Below are 18,998 nucleotides of genomic sequence, written 5' to 3' on the forward strand. Positions count from 1 at the left end.
CACCTCCCTCCCCCCCTTCCACCTCCCCTCCCCCCCTTCCACCTCCCCTCCCCCCCTTCCACCTCCCCTCCCCCCCTTCCACCTCCCCTTCCCCCCCCTTCCACCTCCCCCTCCCCCCCTTCCACCTCCCCTCCCCCCCTTCCACCCTCCCCTCCCCCCTTCCACCTCCCCTCCCCCCTTCCACCTCCCCTCCCCCCTTCCACCTCCCCTCCCCCCTTCCACCTCCCCTCCCCCCCTTCCACCTCCCCTCCCCCCTTCCACCTCCCCTCCCCTCCTTCCACCTCCCCTCCCCCCCTTCCACCTCCCCTCCCCCCCTTCCACCTCCCCTCCCCCCTTCCACCTCCCCTCCCCCCCTTCCACCTCCCCGCCCCCCCTTCCACCTCCCCTCCCCCCTTCCACCTCCCCTCCCCCCCCTTCCACCTCCCCTCCCCCCCTTCCACCTCCCCTCCCCCCCTTCCACCTCCCCTCCCCCCCTTCCACCTCCCCTCCCCCCCTTCCACCTCCCCTCCCCCCCTTCCACCTCCCCTCCCCCCCCCTTCCACCTCCCCTCCCCCCCTTCCACCTCCCCTCCCCCCCTTCCACCTCCCCTCCCCCCCTTCCACCTCCCCTCCCCCCCTTCCACCTCCCCTCCCCCCCTTCCACCTCCCCTCCCCCCCTTCCACCTCCCCTCCCCCCCTTCCACCTCCCCTCCCCCCCTTCCACCTCCCCTCCCGCCCCCCTCCCTCCCCCCTTCCACCTCCCCCTCCCACCCCCCCTCCCTCCCCCCTCCCGCCCCCCTTCCGCCTCCCTCCCCCCTCCTGTCACCCCCCGCCCCCTCCCGTCCCACCTCCCCCCCACCTCCCCCCCTCCCGCCCCACCTCCCCCCTCCCGCCCCACCTCCCCCCCTCCCGCCCCACCTCCCCCCCTCCCGCCCCACCTCCCCCCCTCCCGCCCCACCTCCCCCCTCCCGCCCCACCTCCCCCCCTCCCGCCCCACCTCCCCCCTCCCGCCCCACTCCCGCCCTACCTCCCTCCCGCACCACTCCCGCCCTACCTCTCTCCCGCCCCGCCCCCCCTTCCGACCCCCCCTTCCGCCCCCCCCTTTCGCCCCCCCCTTCCGCCCCCCGTCTTCCGCCCCCACCTTCCGCCCCCCACTTCTGCCCTCCCCTTCCGCCCCCTCACCTTCCGCCCCCCTCACCTTCCGCCCCTCCCACCTTCCGCCCCCCACCTTCCACCCCCCTCGCCCCCTTCCGCCCCCCCCTCGCTCCCTTCCGCTCCCCCCTCGCCCCCTACCGCCCCCCTTCTGCCCCCCCACCCCCCTTCTGCCCCCCCACCCACTTCTGCCCCCTTCCACCCCCCTCCCATCTCCCCGCCGCCCCCCTCTCCCTCCGCCCTCCCACCCCCCTCCCTCCTCCTGCCCCCCTCTCCCGCCCCCCCTTCCGCTCCCCCCGCCCCCCCTTAGAACAGTACAGCACAGAACAGGCCCTTCGGCCCACGATGTTGTGCCGAGCTTTATCTGAAACCAAGATCAAGCTATCCCACTCCCTATCATCCTGGTGTGCTCCATGTGCCTATCCAATAACCGCTTAAATGTTCCTAAAGTGTCTGACTCCACTATCACTGCAGGCAGTCCATTCCACACCCCAACCACTCTCTGCGTAAAGAACCTACCTCTGATATCCGTCCTGTATCTCCCACCACGAACCCTATAGTTATGCCCCCTTGTAATAGCTCCATCCACCCGAGGAAATAGTCTTTGAACGTTCACTCTATCTATCCCCTTCATCATTTTATACACCTCTATTAAGTCTCCCCTCAGCCTCCTCCGCTCCAGAGAGAACAGCCCTAGCTCCCTCAACCTTTCCTCATATGACCTACCCTCCAAACCAGGCAGCATCCTGGTAAATCTCCTCTGCACTCTTTCCAGCGCTTCCACATCCTTCTTATAGTGAGGTGACCAGAACTGCACACAATATTCCAAATGTGGTCTCACCAAGGTCCTGTACAGTTGCAGCATAACCCCACGGCTCTTAAACTCCAACCCCCTGTTAATAAAAGCTAACACACTATAGGCCTTCTTCACAGCTCTATCCACTTGAGTGGCAACCTTTAGAGATCTGTGGATAAGGACCCCAAGATCTCTCTGTTCCTCCACAGTCTTCAGAACCCTACCTTTGACCCTGTAATCCACATTTAAATTTGTCCTACCAAAATGAATCACCTCACATTTATAATGAATCACCTCACATTTATAATGAATCACCTCACATTTATAATGAATCACCTCACATTTATAATGAATCACCTTCCGCTCCCCCACCCACCTTCCGCACCCCCCTCCCCCCTTCCGCACCCCCCTCTCCCCTTCCACACTCCCCCGTTCCATACCCCCCCTTCTGCTCCCCCTTCCGCCCCCCCGCGCCCCCCTCTACACCCTCCACCTCCTTCTCCCCACTTCCGCCCTCCTCCTACCTCCTCTCTCTCCATGTGCCCTGAGGGGAGCCCAAGGAGCAATTTTAGAGGGGATCAGGCTGCTCTCTGGCCCGCACCGCCCAGGGGTCACCGCACTGCTTCCCACTTTCTGGACTCTTGTCAATGACCAACTGCTGCCATCTGTGCATCTTCTCGCCCAGGGGTTAGCCAACCAGGCCCAGCCAGCTGATCACTCAATTCAGGCAATCGTGAATCCGAGCTCAAAAAAAATGGCCCACCGACCACGGGAAAAACTTTCATTGTGAGTCTGAAGCCCTCCATGTTAAATGCTTTGTCACTGATAGTGTAACCTTCAATCACTTCATTGCAGCAAAGCTGTTGGCAAGGCAGCAGTGACTGATTCACCTGTAGAAGCTGTGTGTTTTGTATTTCCCACCAGTTCTATTCCTCATCCTTCTTGTAGGGTGTGTAGCTGCATAGATACATGTCATTTTCAGTCATTGAATCCCTCCAGTGCAGAAGGAGGCCATTTGGCCCATCAAGCTTGCACAGACTGCAATCCCAAATACTTACCCTGTTAATAGGCCTTGCTAATGGAAATTTAGCAAGGCCAATCAACCTAACCCGCACATCTTTGGACTGAGGGAGGAAACTCAGGCAGACACGGGGAGAATGTGCAAACTCCACTCAATCTCCCGAGGCCGGAATTGAACCTGGGTCCCTGGTGCTGTGAGGCAGCAGTGCTAACCACTGTGCCACCATGCTGCAGTATCTCACCCCAAAGCATATTGTTGTGTAAACTTAACACTACCTGTTACCAAGTTATTTGACTGTGGACAGTTGTATGTCCTTGTCAAATCTTGTTCTGAACTTTACAGACTTTTCAGGAGGGGTAAAGCTACGAGTTAAATTCTCGAACTCAAGGCTGGTTAGGTAAATTTTAGCATCCCTACTTTTGCACTAATTGAAGCGTAGGAGCAAGAATAGATGATACAATCTTTTAAAAAATATTTATCTTTGGGATACTGTATAGGTGTCCTTGACAGGGACAGTTGTCCTTGAGAACGTGGTGGACCTTCTTGAACAGCTGCAGTCCATAAGGCACTCCCACAATACAGTTAGATAGGAAGACCCAAGATCTCGTGTCAGCAGTGAAGGAATATTGATCTCATAGAAGCCCTACACAAAAGAGGCCATTTGGCCATCTGCACCGACTCTAACAGTATCTTACCCAGGATCACTCTCCTGCCCTATCCACATAATCCCACACATTTCCCATGGCTGATCCATCCAACCTACACATTTTAGGACATTAAGGGGCAATCCACCTCACCTGCACATGTTTGGACTGTGGGAGGAAACAGGAACACCCAGAGGAAACCCACCCACGCAGACACGGGGAGAATGTACAAACTCCACACAAACAGTGACCCAAGCCAGGAATCGAACCCAGGTCCCTGGCGCTGTGAGGCAGCAGTGCTAACCACTGTGCTGCCATGGAGAATGACATCCATTCTCACGTGTCAGATACTTCTTTGCTAAGGAGATCCATTCTGAGGCAGAAAGTGGTTTTCGACCTTCCGAGGGAACGTCCGACATGGTTTTTCTTGCCAGACAAATCCAAGAAAATTGTCGAGGATGACTCCAGAAATTGTTTATTGCATTATCGACCTGACCAAATCATTTGACTCAGTAAATCATGAGGCTCTATGGATTGTATTCCAAGGTCCAAGAAACTTCATCCCAATCGTGCAATTGCTTCATAATGATAAGACTGCAATTGTCTTGAGTGAGCGATGTGAAACTGGTGCCTTCAAAATCTGAACCGGGGACAAAAAAGGCTGCTCCTATACAGTCTACCCAATGGTAGCTATTCACCTGAAAGATATACTGCCTTCTGGTGTCAATATTAAATGCAGTTCAGATGGAAAACTGCAACTTCAGTCATCTCCGTGCCAGTGCTATTCTAACCACCATATATATATTATTTACAAATGTTTAAACTTTGCGGATTACTGCAGTATTGTTGCCCACTCAGCACCAGATTTGCAAGCCACTCTTGACCTCTTCGATTCTGCAATCATGATACTCAGCCTGTTCTTGTTGCCAAAACAAAACTCGTATCACTCCACGCCTGGTCAGCCAAATATTCCACCTCCCATATATTGTTGAAAGAGAGACTCAGGGCTATATTGAGTGCTTCCTCTACATAACAGCCATCTCTCTCAAAACACCACCACTGATGAGGAGATCCAACACAGGATGAATTGCTCCAGTTCTGTTTTCTGCAAACTACAGCAGTGAGTGGTTAACAACAAAAACCTCTGTAAGTCAATGAAAATCTAGTATATGGAACAGTTGTCATCACCACACTCCCGGACTTCAATGTCTACCAACAACGTTAGAGAAATTCCATTGACATTTCTTCCATCGTATCCTCTGGATTCAGTGGGAAGATCATTGAACAAACCCTAATGTCTTTCAGGAAACCAGGTCCACAAGCATTCAGGCAAAACTTTTACAAAAACTTGAATGGACAATACACTGTTTCCAGATGGCTAAAAACCATTTCTCCTGTCGGGTCCTTTTTTCCTTGTCCTCTCTCGGAACATTGGCCACATGAGAGATAAAGAAAACAGTTCAAAGACACTCTGAAGTTCTCTTTGAAGCATGACAACATTGACATTGATGATCTGGAGGAACTTGCCACCAATTGTTCAGATTAGCTAAAACGTGTCTATTGAGATGCATCACACTTTGAGTCTCAAAGTCTTACGGTTGAGACAGGGCGACAGCAGAGAAGGAAAGAAAAGGAAGGGAAACCTGCACTGCAAATTGCACTAGCCCATGGGACACCCCATGTGAGAAAAGAAATGCTGACCGAGAATCAACCTGTTCAGCCACGTGAAGACCCATTGCAGAAACTTGCAGTCCTCAGTAGATGCCATCCATGAATTGAAGGAACACTGGCAATGAAAACAAGAGGATGCCAGGTACAGTATCAGGTGTATCCCAAAGAGTGAGATTTTGACTTAGTTCAGCTATAATGCAGGAATACATGTATGCTAAACACTTAAGGACTGAGTTACTGGTCCTGTAACAATGGATCAGATAAAAGCTGTGCAGTCCTGCCATGTCCAGTTGTGAATGGTAGGGAGGTGGAGGAGGTGGCTCCATGAACATTCCCAACCTCCATACCAGGAAAGCCCAGCACTTGCATGCAAAGACAATGCTGAAGAGTTTGCACCCATCTTCAGCCACAAGTAAATAGTGTATGATGCATCACGGGCTCCTAAAAGATGCTAGTCTTCAGTCAGTTTGATTCAGTCAATGTGATAGCGAAGAGTGGCTGAACACACTGGACACAGCAGAGGCTGTAGGCTCTGACAACATCCTGACAGTTGTGTTGGATACTTGTGCTCCATTATTAGCTGAAACCATTAGCCAAACTGTTCTAGTCCGGCAACAACACTGACATCAATTCAGCAAAATGGAAAATTGCCTAGGTATTTCCTGTCCAGAAAGATTGGGACAAATCCAAACAGGTCAATTCCCATGCCACCCATCTACACTCGACCATCAAAGTGATGGGAGGGATTGTTGATAGTTATATTAGGCAGCACTTATTCACCAATAAGCTGCTCACCAATACTCAATATGGGTCAGGATTGCTTGACTCCAGACCTCTTTACAGCCTTGGCCAAAACACAGAGCTGAATGCCAGAGGTGAGGTGAAAACACCTGCATCAAAGCAGCATTTGATGAAGCTGCTATCAAAGGAACTTTGCTTCCTTGCTGTACATGCAGCAGCCCTATGATGTCTGGATGGTGTTGAGCTGCTTGTGTGTTGTCACACATATACCCATCCATGGAAATAGAAAGTGTTCCATCACATTCTTGACTTGTTGCTAGTCATAAGACTTTGGGGAGCTGGAAGTGACATATATGGCACAGAACACCCAGCCTCTAACCTGCTCTGGTTGAGCTTCTGGCCAATGGAGAACCCCAGGATTTTGATGGCAACTGATTTAGTGATGGGAATGCCATTGAATATCAAGAGGAGGTGGTTAGGTTTTCTTGTTGGAGATGGGCATAGCTCAGCACGTGTCTCGTAAATGTTACTTTGCATGTGTCGGCCAGGTCCTGCTGCATGTCAGCATTCACTGCTCATTATCAGAATTGTGAATGGAGCCGAACACCACAATCATTAGCAAACATCACTGACATCAATTCAGCAACATGGAAAATTGACCTTATAATGGAGGGAAATGATTGAAGCAGCTGAAGTTGGCTGGATTTGAGACATTGCTCTGAGAGACTCCTGCAGTGACAACCTGAAACTGAGAGCAATCTTCCTTTGTGCTACTTGCTGTGTTTGTGTCGGCTCTACGCAAACTCCCCAATTTCACCTGCAGAACTGGCAAACTGTACAGAGGTTCAGTTTATTTGAAGATACATTACAGGATGGCTCAGCAGATAGATCTACTTTAGGAATTCAGCAACTATTACTCATTGGGACAGCACAACTGCAATTTCTACACACACACACTAACTGCTGGTCACATGCTGTTTTACATCCTGGTTACTTGCTTTTTTGCATCATCCCTTAAAGTTACATCACAGCACGCTGTTCCCCATGATTCTCATTGACTGCAGTTTTATTCTGGAGGCTTGGTGACATTTGGTCAAATACTGCTTTGATGTCAAGGGCCATCACTCATGAGTCCAGGTGTTCATATGTGGATCAAAGCTTGGATGAGAAATTTCCAGCATTTGCCTGAATTCTGACCTGGCATTTTAAACATATGTTGTGACCATTGTATGAGTGTTTAAAAATTTGCAGCTCTGCAATCGGCGTGAGTGGGAGCTGACTGCAGAATTATGAATGGAGGAGCAGCAAGGACAGGAAAGACAGAATCCTCAAATCTCCTATTCTGTCTTTCCCATGTTGGCTCTGCTCCAGCTCCTCCACTCATAGCTTCCCTCTCTCCTGATCTTACAGCTCCTTCAGAAACAGAATCTATGAATGGAGGAGCAGCAAGAGCAGGAGAGAAGGAAGCTGTGATTGGAATAGTAGGAAGAGTTAATCTGGATGGTGAGTCTGATCCAATTGACTGTTGAAGTTTGACATTCTCCAAGAGGCTGAGAAGAATCTGAATAAGAAGAGGTAAGAGGTGGTTGAGTGGGGTGAGGATGAAGGTGCCCCAGGGCCTTCCTTGTGTCCCAAGGAAGTGTGTGCTCTGGATGCGCAAGGCTCTCTCTGCTCAAGAGTGGGATTCTAGCTGGGGATTGCCACAGTAACTCCTGGGAACCTTTCTCTTGGATAAAGAGGCCCTGAGTCTTTTGAGCATGGGACTATGATCATCCCAAGTCTCCACAGGGAGAGACTATTGCTGAAACCTACATGAGTATCATAGAAATCATAGAAACCCTACAGTACAGAAAGAGGCCATTTGGCCCATCGAGTCTGCACATACCACAATCCCACCCAGGCCCTACCCCATATCCCTACATATTTTACCCGCTAATCCACGCATCCCAGGACACTAAGGAGCAATTTTAGCATGGCCAATCAACCTAACCCGCACATCTTTGGACTGTGGGAGGAAACCGGAGCACCCGGAGGAAACCCACGCAGACACGAGGAGAATGTGCAAACTCCACACAGACAGTGACCCAAGCCGGGAATCGAACCCAGGTCCCTGGAGCTGTGAAGCAGCAGTGCTAACCACTGTGCTACCGTGCCGCCCACAAGTATATAAAGTAACTTTGTAACATCCCTTATATATAAACCTAATTAATTATGTACTGAATATTACTACACTGCTTTATGGAAGTTCTGTGTTTTTGCTGGGGTCACTTTAATTTTCAAGATTTCTTTGTAGTGTTTTAGTTCATGGATTCTGAGTAATTATTGCCCAGCTCAAATTGCCCTTGAGAAGGTGGCTGCGAGTTAAAATGGGGTCACATTGCAAAATAGTTTACAAAACATCGCTGTGGGTTGTTTGCTTCACTTCACATATACCTAATCCAGTAAGGTCACGTTCTGTTGTTAGTATGAGTTTCTTGCTGCATTAGATGCTGAAATGCGAAGGTCACTCTGGTGACTTGAAAGAAATGCAGTGGTCCATTGTCTTGACTTTTATAAAAGGTAAATAAAGGCAGAACTAATGTTTCCATCTACACAAAGTCTATTAATTCCATTTGTTTGAAGTGACCTAGAATCATTTACATTTACTATAGATCATAAGAACTGTTATAATTATATGATTTATTGTCATAAAATTTCAGAACTTTTTATCCTTCTGCCTTTTCATCCCTGAAGACTATATTCAGGTAAAGGGGAATGAAGCGAGAAAACTAGAAGGGCTACATACATGGAAAGAGATTGTAGTTGGATTGATAGGTTAAATGTATTACTTTGGTAATGTTCGAATTTTGTCTGAGCTGTGTTGGAATTGTTTTGGTACTACATTGGCTTTGTGCTTTGTGATGCCCTGAAGTTGTAAAATACATGATATAAATGCAAGTTCATTCTCCTTTTCAGCACTGCTAAACAGGATCATTATTTGAAAAGGTTCTTACTTTTGAGTCTTTATGCTATTGCTGCAGGCAACATTCAAGACATCATTCAACCATTGTCTGTGGCATCTGTTGCCTGTCATGACAATGCTGAGTAACATGAGTGGATTAATAGGAAACATTTTTTTGTAACAAAGTTCCATTTCATTTGTATAATTTGCAGATTCATGGCTACCAATGACTTGATGACAGAATTGCAGAAAGACTCTATTAAGTTGGATGATGACAGTGAACGAAAGGTGGTTAAGATGATCCTGAAGTTACTGGAAGACAAGAATGGTGAAGTGCAGAACCTTGCTGTTAAATGGTACAAGTATAATTTTCAGTTTACAGAATAAATCTGTACAGATAGATATCATTAATTACTGTTTCATCTGCCCATGCTGATTGAGGCATGGAAGCACTGTGCAGAATTAATGAAGCTTTTATTTTGCTTTGAACCATGTTTACCTGCTTAAGTAAACCTGAGTAATTCATTATTTTTATTTCTCTTTCTGCTGTTTTGTCTCCCTCATTTGTTGACACTGGCTCTTTGTTGGGGTATGAATCTCGTTGTTAATATCATTCAGTATCTTGGTTGCATTCACTGGCTGTATTTTATATGCTACTCGAGAGCCCTTTGCATTTTGACTGGGTAGTGTCCACTGCTGCCCCAGATGTGCCCCCTGTGCTAAGTGATATTTCTGGCTCTGGCATTACTTATGAGAGTCAGGTTCCTCAGTCTTTGGATCAATCTGAGCCTCTGGGCTGGCTATTGAAAAATCCCTGAAGAACATAAGTGCCGATTAATTCTGGTCTTGGAACCTGCACATTTCTGTACCCTCTATTGATGGCACTACATTGCTTCCACTTTGAATGCTGTATGTTCAGGTTGAGGAAGCTTCAGTGTTCTAAGTAAGCACTTGATATTGTTTCAGCACTTATTTATATATGATTGCTGACATATGATTGGGTGTATTTTGCCCTGGTAAATGGGGCTCAGCAAAGTACCTCAAGTTTTCTGAGAGTTACAAAAATTAAACACTTAACTTTATGGAAAAGATAAAAAATCGAATAACTTGCCATATGATTCAGCTTGGTTCCCAAAATCCCTTCTTTTTAATTTTAATCATGTCGCTCTGTTATAAGACAAATGTTTAATTATTTTTTCTATTTTCCATTATTTCCTTCGTATAGAATGTATTCTTTCCATTATATCTTAACTTATTCTTATGAGCACTCGACAACTGATTCATGTTATCGCTAATGGAATTCTTGTACAATCCATTGCTAGACTACATAGTAATACACCACCATTGCCAGCCAAGCTTTCAGCTGCCAAGACCCCGGTTCCTTTTTTATGTCGCTGCATAAGTTTACCTATTACACCAAGCTTTAGGTTATCTGCCCTAATATCTCAATAAGTGACTCAGCATCAAATTTAGTTTGAGAACATTATGGTGAATGTTTTATTATGTTAGAGCTGCTAAATAAATACAAGTATTATACTTGCATGAAAGTATGGCTACTTAACTAAAGTCATTAAATAGAGGACATAGATTTAAGATGATTGGCAAAAGAACCAAAGGAGATTCAAGGAAACAATTTGTCTTTTACTGTAGGTTATTGTGATCTAGAATGCACTGACTGAAAAACTGGTGGGAGCAGAGTTTATAGTAACATTCCAAAGGGATTTGGATAAACTCTTGAAGGGAAAAGAATTACGGGGCTAAGGGGAAAGATCAAGGATGTGAGGTTGAAGCCAGCTCTGCCAAAGAGCTGACAGTGGAAACATTGGGCTGAATGGCCATTTCCTGTGTTGAACTGTGACTGCACAAAATCCCTTTCAGATAGATAATAGAAACTTTAGATATTACACAAACATAAAATTATCTTTTCAGTGTGTGAGGTTGTTCAGTTGTTGTGATTTAGTGTGCTATTTACCCAGTTACAACTCATTAACAAGGCGTAAACCTTTTGGGGGGTTTTAACAGTGATGTTGCAGCCTGGAAGGGGAATTTCTTGTCAGTTTCATGATTTCTAAAGGTTGCCATATGCCAAGACTTCAACAGTGTACCCTGTGGAGGAGCAGGAAATCATTGACAGCAACTTCTGGATTTCTGTCTTTAATTGTGCATTTGTTGATGCCAGAAGTTGCTGTTGGTTTTCCAGGGTGATGATGACTAGTGTTTTTTGACACAGCCCCTCCTACTATATCACGCAAAATGTTGACATGCAGAAAGGTAAATAAGATCTATGTAGGTGCCTGGTGAGTGACTGAGTAGAGATTCACTTATAATTGTGTAAATATAATGCTTCTCAGAATCATAGAATCCCTACAGTGCAGAAGGAGGCCGTTCGGCCCATCGAGCCTATGCCAACAACAATCCACCCATGTTTGTAGCAAGCGTGGAAGGATCATTTATTTACTAATGTATGTTTAATATGTGTTGTTAAAACAAACTATCCCTCGGTGTAATCTATTTTGAGCTGTTTGGCTTGAGCAAAGGATGAGCATCATGTTTACTTTTTAACAATTGCCCTGTCCTCAAAGGCACACTGGCACTCCAATAGTACATTCTGATTCGCATGTTACAACATTCCTGACCTTTTTCAAACAGTTTGAGCTAACTTGCCTTGGGCAATCTTCTGTATATTTATGTATATACACTTGTAATTTGCAACATAAAAAGGAGCCAAGCAACCCATCAGGGGTGTGCTGCAAGCCACACTGAGTGTGAAAGTGTCAGCTTCTTCTGCATGTTGATCAATTGACCTTGTATATAGGAATTTTTGATGGGGAAGGGGAGTTTGATTGATTTGTTTTGTGACTTATTGTTACCCTTGTGTTTTGCCAAACCTTTATAGTCATTTCAATATGCATCATTTTATTCTTCTACAAAGCTATTATCAGTAACATTAAAATTCACTAATAGTGCAGTAATCACAGGTATCCTCAAGGAATGCGAGTAGTAAACCAGGTTGTGAAAAGGACAGTCCCTGTATTTAACGAATGTCATTTAAATGTGTATGGTCCAGATTTAAATATACATTTATCAGAAACTTGATTTTGCAGCTGTGCCAGTCTTTGCTCTGTTTTAAGCATGTAATTAAATGTTTATCCTCAGTCTTGGTCCATTGGTCAGTAAAGTGAAGGAATATCAGGTGGAGACAATTGTGGATACTTTGTGTACCAATATGTTGTCAGACAAGGAACAACTACGTGACATTTCCAGCATTGGACTGAAAACGGTAATTGGAGAACTACCTCCAGCTTCTAGTGGTAAGTTTATACTTCAAAAAAAATTGTCATTGCATATTAAGAATGCTAGAAAATACACCCTGAAAAGATTATTTATCGAGTGCGTGCAACAAATCCATAACCCTTCACCGTAACTCCTTGTCAAGGAGCCATTTGGATTTATCATTTTGCCGAGAGCAAATGATGCACTCATTTATTTCTGAACTCCACAACCACTTCAGATTGTATTAGCATTTACAACAGCAGTCTCCTGTCAGGATCTGTGTAGGCTGCTGAATAAATAAATTAACTTTTTTTGTCAGTTATCAAACGTCCAACAACAAAATAATGAGCTAACAGTTTATTAACCTTAGAATTGTGGGTGGCAGTACTTAAACATTTGAGTATGGAAATAATTAGTAAACAAGACTAACTGACAAAATAAGTATGTGAGAAAGGCGGTTTACTTATTTCACAAAAATAAGCATTAATTGCTGACTATAAATTGCAGTTAAGAGCAATGTCAGATTGAAGTAAATTGCTACATTTAATTTAGGATGAGACTCCCTAGATCGCTGACTAGTTACAGCATTAAAAGGTTAGTCTGTTGAATATTTTGAAGGCTTACCTTCCAGTTCTTAAGGCACAAGAAGGAGGCCATTTAGCCTATCGGGCCAATCCCTGCTCTCTCCAATGTAATCCAGTCGGTTCCATTCCTCTTCTCCATCACCATTGTGACGTTAGTGTACCTTTAAGAAATGTTTTTTTTAAATCATGTTCTCTGCAGTTGTAAGCAGACCGTTTCAGTTTTTTTTTCTCATTGTTGCCGGTCCATCTGCTAGAAGTCCTGTTATTGCTACTTCAGTGGCTTAAATGGAGTTTTGATTATTTTTACTCTGGGATCTTTTATGACCTTGCATTGTGAGGGGAAAGATTGATTGACAAGTCAAAGTCAGGTGGTTCCTCCCCAGGAAAAAAAATCTAAGGATTCATTTTCAGTTTTAGTTTAGAAGGGGGTGGACATAAGCTGAAAAAAACATGTTTTTCTCTCTCTCTCTCCCTGGTTTTGGAAATTCTGCTGTTAGCTGGAAGTAAGATTCCTGTCCTTCCTGGAGTAGAAAATCTGCTGTTGGTGTTTGGCTTGCCAAGAGTCTCTCTCTCTCCCTGGTGTTTTGGGAAGCTGTGTGCGTCAAAGAGAACGGCAGCATTCAGTCAAAAGATTAAATTGCAGTATCACGTGAGCATTAGTCTTTGCAGTGTTAAACCTGTGGAAGAGGTTTTGTTTATGGGATTTGTTCCTTTGGAACGATGTTTGGCTGTTAAGGGTTATACCATATCATGATTTTTTTTCTTGTTTGTAATTGCTAAAAGGTATTGCCAATTTTTTTTCTATACATGTTAACTGTATACTTAAATAAACTTTGTTTGATAAAAGCTCCTTAGTGGGTCAGTTGAATCATACCTGAAGTTAAATATCTCATGCTCACCCTAGCCAAATTCAAAGTGCAAAACTTATGATCCAGACGGACTTCATAGAACATTTTCTGACCCAAATCATACACGATAGCCCTGTGAATTTACTTCCCTTGAGTACCCATTTGGTTTTCTTTTGGAATCATGGATCATCTCTGCTTCCGCCATCCTTGTAAGCAGTGATTTCTAGACCACTGCACAAAAAAAGTTCTTACTCATGTCCCTTGCATCTCATGTAAAACTGTGTCCTAGGTCCTTGTACAATCAACTAATGGGAACAGCCTTTCTTTGTCTCCCTTAACTAAACCTGTTATAATCTTGTACCATTTTTAAAGCTGTGTTTTTGCACAATTTGTTTTGAATGGTCATATTGTAATATGACAGCGATCAATTATTTTTGCATAGGACATGATGGGGTGGCACAGTGGTTAGCACTGCTGCCTCATAGTGCCAGGGACCTGGGTTCGATTCCCGGCTTGGGTCACTGTGTGGAGTTTGCACGTTCTCCCCCTGTCTGTGTGGGTTCCTCCGGGTGCTCCGGTTTCCTCCTACAGTCTGAAAGACGTGCTGATTAGGTGCATTGACCCGAACAGGCGCCGAAGTGTGGGACTAGGGGAATTTCACAGTAACTGCATTTCAGTGTTAATGTAAGCCTTACTTGTGACTAATAAATAAACTTATCTTTTCTAAAAACATTTTGGCAATCACCAGATATGCTTTAAAACCCATCCTTGTTATTTATCTGAGATCTATTTGAGAATGTATTTGTCTTGCAGGATCTGCTTTAGCAGCCAATGTTTGTAAAAAGATCACAGGACGTCTCACTAGTGCCATTGCCAAACAGGAAGATGTGTCTGTTCAGTTGGAAGCACTGGACATCATGGCAGATATGTTAAGCAGGTAATTGGGCTTTTGATTTTGGCTAGAAGAGCATATTTTATCCAGTTCATACTCCATAGCAACATGCAGAAAAAATTAACTAGAAGCACAATCGACAAATGTGAGTGAATTTAAGATAGTAACATAACTTTAGAGTTATGTCTATGTTTATGAACTATGCTTGAGAGCCTCTTGTCCAAATTGTAGAATTTATTTATTGCCTTGTAATTCTCTGCTACGCATTAGCTTTAGTTGTAATAGTGTATTATAATTTGTGAAATTACCATGTGGAGGAATGGTGTGGAGTGAAAAAAGCACATTTTCCAGTGGAAAGTTGTAAGGATCCATAGTGGGAGGGCCTGGCATAAACTGCAAATTTCGATAAGTACTACAGAAAACTAACCGTTTTGATATTCTAAGGATCCATACTGGCATAAACTGCAAATTTCGATAAGTACTACAGAAAACTATCCGTTTTGATATGTAGATCAGTGAACTTAAATGCGACTGCTTATACAAGATTGATAAGTGGTTCTGCGAAAATAGTGAAATGGAGCGTGGAGACTGCATTTGGTGAAAGGAAGAAAGAGTAACGATGTGAAAAGATTATAATAAAATTCACAGCAAGAAGGCTGGAAGAGAGAAACTGGTCATTTATTTTTGCTGTTTCTGGATTTCTCCAAACACTTGAACTTGCAGTAAGGAGGCAGTTTCTGTAAAAGATCCAGTGTGAGTTAGTACTGTGGCTTTACTCTTGCCCATAATCTAAAAGCTGTGGTAGCTTTGTACTGCTGACTCCTCAGCCAGGCACATAAATCAAATATCGGAACAAGCTGTTCCCCTCCTACTGAGTCAGGGTTTCTGTTGTAACAGCACATCAGTAGTAGGATAAGACTAACCTTTCTCGTGATGGTTCATGCATGTTGAGTACAGTGGGACCAATAACTGCTCCTTAACAATGGGATATAACACAATACCTCCCATGTAAAGTAACCACCTCCTGCCTTTCTAACGTCAAATGGGGGGGAGACAATAGCGTAATGTCACTGGACTAGTAATCCAGAGATCCAAACTAACGTGGGTTCATATCCCATGACAGCTGGTGGAATTTAAATTCAATTAATAAAATCTGGAATTTAAAGCGAGTCACAGTAATAGTGACCGTTGTTGTAAAAGCTCACCTGGTTTATTAATATCCTTTCGGGAAGGAAATCTGCCATCGTAACCCATCTGGCCTATATGTGACTCCAGACTCATAAAGTATTGTTATTAACTTTTAACTACCCTCTGAAATAGCCTAGCAAGCCAATCAGTTCAAAGAGGGATGGACAATGAATGCTGGCCTTGTCAGTGACATACACGTCCCATAAAAGAATTTCATTCAAACAGATCGTTTTGCTTAAAAGGTACAATAAGTAACTAAAAAAAAGTATTCAAAATAATTGGATATATAGTATAGGTTTCAGCCAAAGACTAAGTAAAGAGCTATTGATCAACTATGTTTATAAAAAAATAAAGTGGAATGTAATATGCATAGAATGATGACCACCTATGTATACCTTGTCCTATATATGAAAATGTTTTCACTTTGTATAGTTTGATTGGTCACATATGTTGACTAATTGATTTAATTTACGGAAGTATCCTAGTTTGGACCATTTGGAAACTTCCACTTTAACCAAACCACTTTGGTTAATGTAAGACTGTTCAATAGATTTTTTCCATCCTTGATGCAGCCCAAAAGGAACTCTTTGTTCCTATTGCACTATTTTGAGCTGTGTTTAAAAAAAGATGTTTTCTGGCAGACCCTGCTGTGTCTTGGAATTAAAAAGTAACTTTAGTTATGTTTAACAAAGATGGCCATTTTAAATTAGAACTATAATTGGATTTGTTTATCTTTTTTCCAGGCAAGGAGGTCTGCTGGTTAATTTCCATCCATCAATTTTGAACTGCCTTCTTCCTCAGCTTACCAGCCCCCGGCTTGCTGTACGAAAGAGAACTATTATTGCTCTTGGTCACCTTGTTATGAGCTGTGGAAACCTGGTCTTTGTTGACCTGATTGAGCATTTGTTGACAGAGCTTGCCAAAAATGATTCAATGTCTACAACTAGGACCTATATACAGTGTATTGCTGCTATTAGCAGACAGGCAGGGCACCGAATAGGTAACAGGAATCTGCACTTAGTATCCTTTCTGAAATGTTTTTCAACTGTTTATAAAATCTTTTAAAGCCATTATTTGAGGGAATTTCTGAATCATTGATTATTTTCTCCTTAGGGGAATATCTGGAGAAAATAATTCCATTAGTCGTTAAGTTCTGCAGTGTTGAGGATGATGAACTGAGAGAATACTGCATTCAAGCCTTTGAGTCATTTGTGAGAAGGTAAAGTGTGATGTAGATTTTGTAATTTTAAATTGAAAAGCAAGTGCTGGTGAGAAGGTCTGCGATGCAATAAACCTTTGCCTAAATGTCAAGTGTTTGTTTATAACTTGGTCTATTTTTGTAGCTAAAGATTGTGTTTGATCTGACATATATTTATGGATAGGAGATACATAACACTAAATGTACCAGCTGAGCTGGTAATTTATTAGTAATTAAATGTTGGATCTAAATATTATTAGTTCACCAGTTTCAATTAGTTTATGGAACAACTGTTCAAATTATCATGTTTCGTAGGTGCCCTAAAGAAGTTTTTCTTCATGTCACCACCATTATTAACCTGTGTTTGAGGTACTTAACCTATGACCCCAATTACAATTACGATGATGAAGATGAAGATGATGCTGCAATGGAATCAGAAGGTGGAGATGATGATGATCAAGGTACAAAACTTGTAATTAATACTCTATCCCTTTTGTATTAAGTAGCTTGTGAGATAAGCTTACAGGTAAGCAGGTGTGTGAGCCAGCCTAGATGGTTTGAAGAATATACTTTTGTAGTTGAGATAAAATTGCGAACATAGTGGAGGCGATGGCCCAGTGTTATTATCACTGGACTATTAATGCAGAAACTCAGCCAATGTTCTGGTGACCCGGGTTCAAATCACGATTTTGGAATTTGAATTCAATGAAAAATATCTTGAATTAAAAATCTACTGACAATGAAACCATTGTCGATTGTCAGGAAAACCCATCTGGTTCACTAATGTCCTTTAGGGAAGGAAATCTGCCGTCCTTACTTGGTCTGGCCTACATGTAACTACAGAGCCACACCAATGTGGTTGACTCTCAACTGCCCTCGGGCAACTAGGGATGGGCAATAAATGCTGGCAATGCCCATGTCCCATGAATGAATAAAGAAAGCTATATTTTTTGTGTATTGTATGATTTTAGGAAAATTACTTCCTACTTCACGGTGTTGAGATTTACTCGAGTCTTTCAGTAGCTCATCTAAGTGCTGATTTTAGTCTAGATGGTGCAAGTTAGTGGAATATTTAACCACAGGGTTCATCACAACTGGGCTTGATCCTGTCCTTGCCAGACTATGTACTTTTTCAGCACGAGTTACTCGATAGTGATCAGTACTGAAAATCCAGCCTGAATTTCTCTCTCCTCTCTCTGTTTCATCATGTAGGTGTTTGATCAATGTACCAGTTGTATTTGAAGGACATTTGTACATTTTCATAAATTTTGCAACCCTTTATGTTACTAGGGAGTGATGATGAGTACAGTGATGATGATGATATGAGCTGGAAGGTACGACGTGCTGCTGCTAAGTGTTTAGATGGTGTAGTCAGCACTCGCCATGAAATGCTACCAGAATTTTATAAAACGGTATCTCCTGCGCTGATTGCCAGATTCAAGGAGCGTGAAGAAAATGTTAAAGCAGATGTTTTCCATGCATATCTCTCGCTGCTCAAACAGACCAGGCCTGCTCAGAGCTGGCATCTTGATCCAGATGCAATGGAACAAGAGGAGACCCCTTTAGTTATGCTTCAGAATCAAGTAAGTTTGAAGGTGGCTTTTACCATTATAGCTGCCACTTTATGTGGCTTTATAGCAAATACTGTTATCAATCTATGTTCATGTAATGCTTCTACTTTTTTTGAAGTAGTGTGATGCAAACTTAAAAATGTTATTCAGTTCAAATCTTTCATTCCGTCATCAAAATGCTGTGATAATTTTAAATCTATTCACTTTTCTACGTAATCGCCTATTTCGTTCCATCTGTGTTCTCCATTAATGCCACCTTGGTCTTTATTTATTTTGTTTTTATGTTAAACCAGATTGAAGATCTTAAACAGAAGTCTTTGTTAGCAAGTTGTATGACTCGTGGTCAGTGTGTTACATGCATAATCTGTGTTTTCCTCATTTGGATGAAGTATAGGTTCTCTTTGTATACATTCTCATTGTATATTCAAGTTAGGCACTTTATTGAGCATTTAGTATTTCATGTAACTTCCTTCAGGTTTTCTTTCTCACTCAGTTCTATA

General features: G+C 43.6%; 1 protein-coding gene across 1 annotated transcript in view; it reads left to right on the plus strand.

Annotated features, from left to right (window-relative positions):
* The window catches only part of cand1 (cullin-associated and neddylation-dissociated 1), a 32,974-nt gene that overhangs the window by 1,972 nt on the left and 12,004 nt on the right, over window positions 1–18,998 (plus strand). The window contains exons 2-8 of the mRNA XM_078219829.1: window positions 9,157–9,300; window positions 12,101–12,255; window positions 14,463–14,586; window positions 16,473–16,729; window positions 16,843–16,948; window positions 17,243–17,388; window positions 18,218–18,510. Of these exons, the coding sequence (XP_078075955.1) occupies window positions 9,157–9,300; window positions 12,101–12,255; window positions 14,463–14,586; window positions 16,473–16,729; window positions 16,843–16,948; window positions 17,243–17,388; window positions 18,218–18,510 (1,225 nt within the window). The remainder of the gene's footprint in view (window positions 1–9,156; window positions 9,301–12,100; window positions 12,256–14,462; window positions 14,587–16,472; window positions 16,730–16,842; window positions 16,949–17,242; window positions 17,389–18,217; window positions 18,511–18,998) is intronic.

This window comes from Mustelus asterias, chromosome 9, assembly GCF_964213995.1.
Source record: "Mustelus asterias chromosome 9, sMusAst1.hap1.1, whole genome shotgun sequence".
Taxonomy (NCBI): Eukaryota; Metazoa; Chordata; class Chondrichthyes; order Carcharhiniformes; family Triakidae; genus Mustelus; species Mustelus asterias.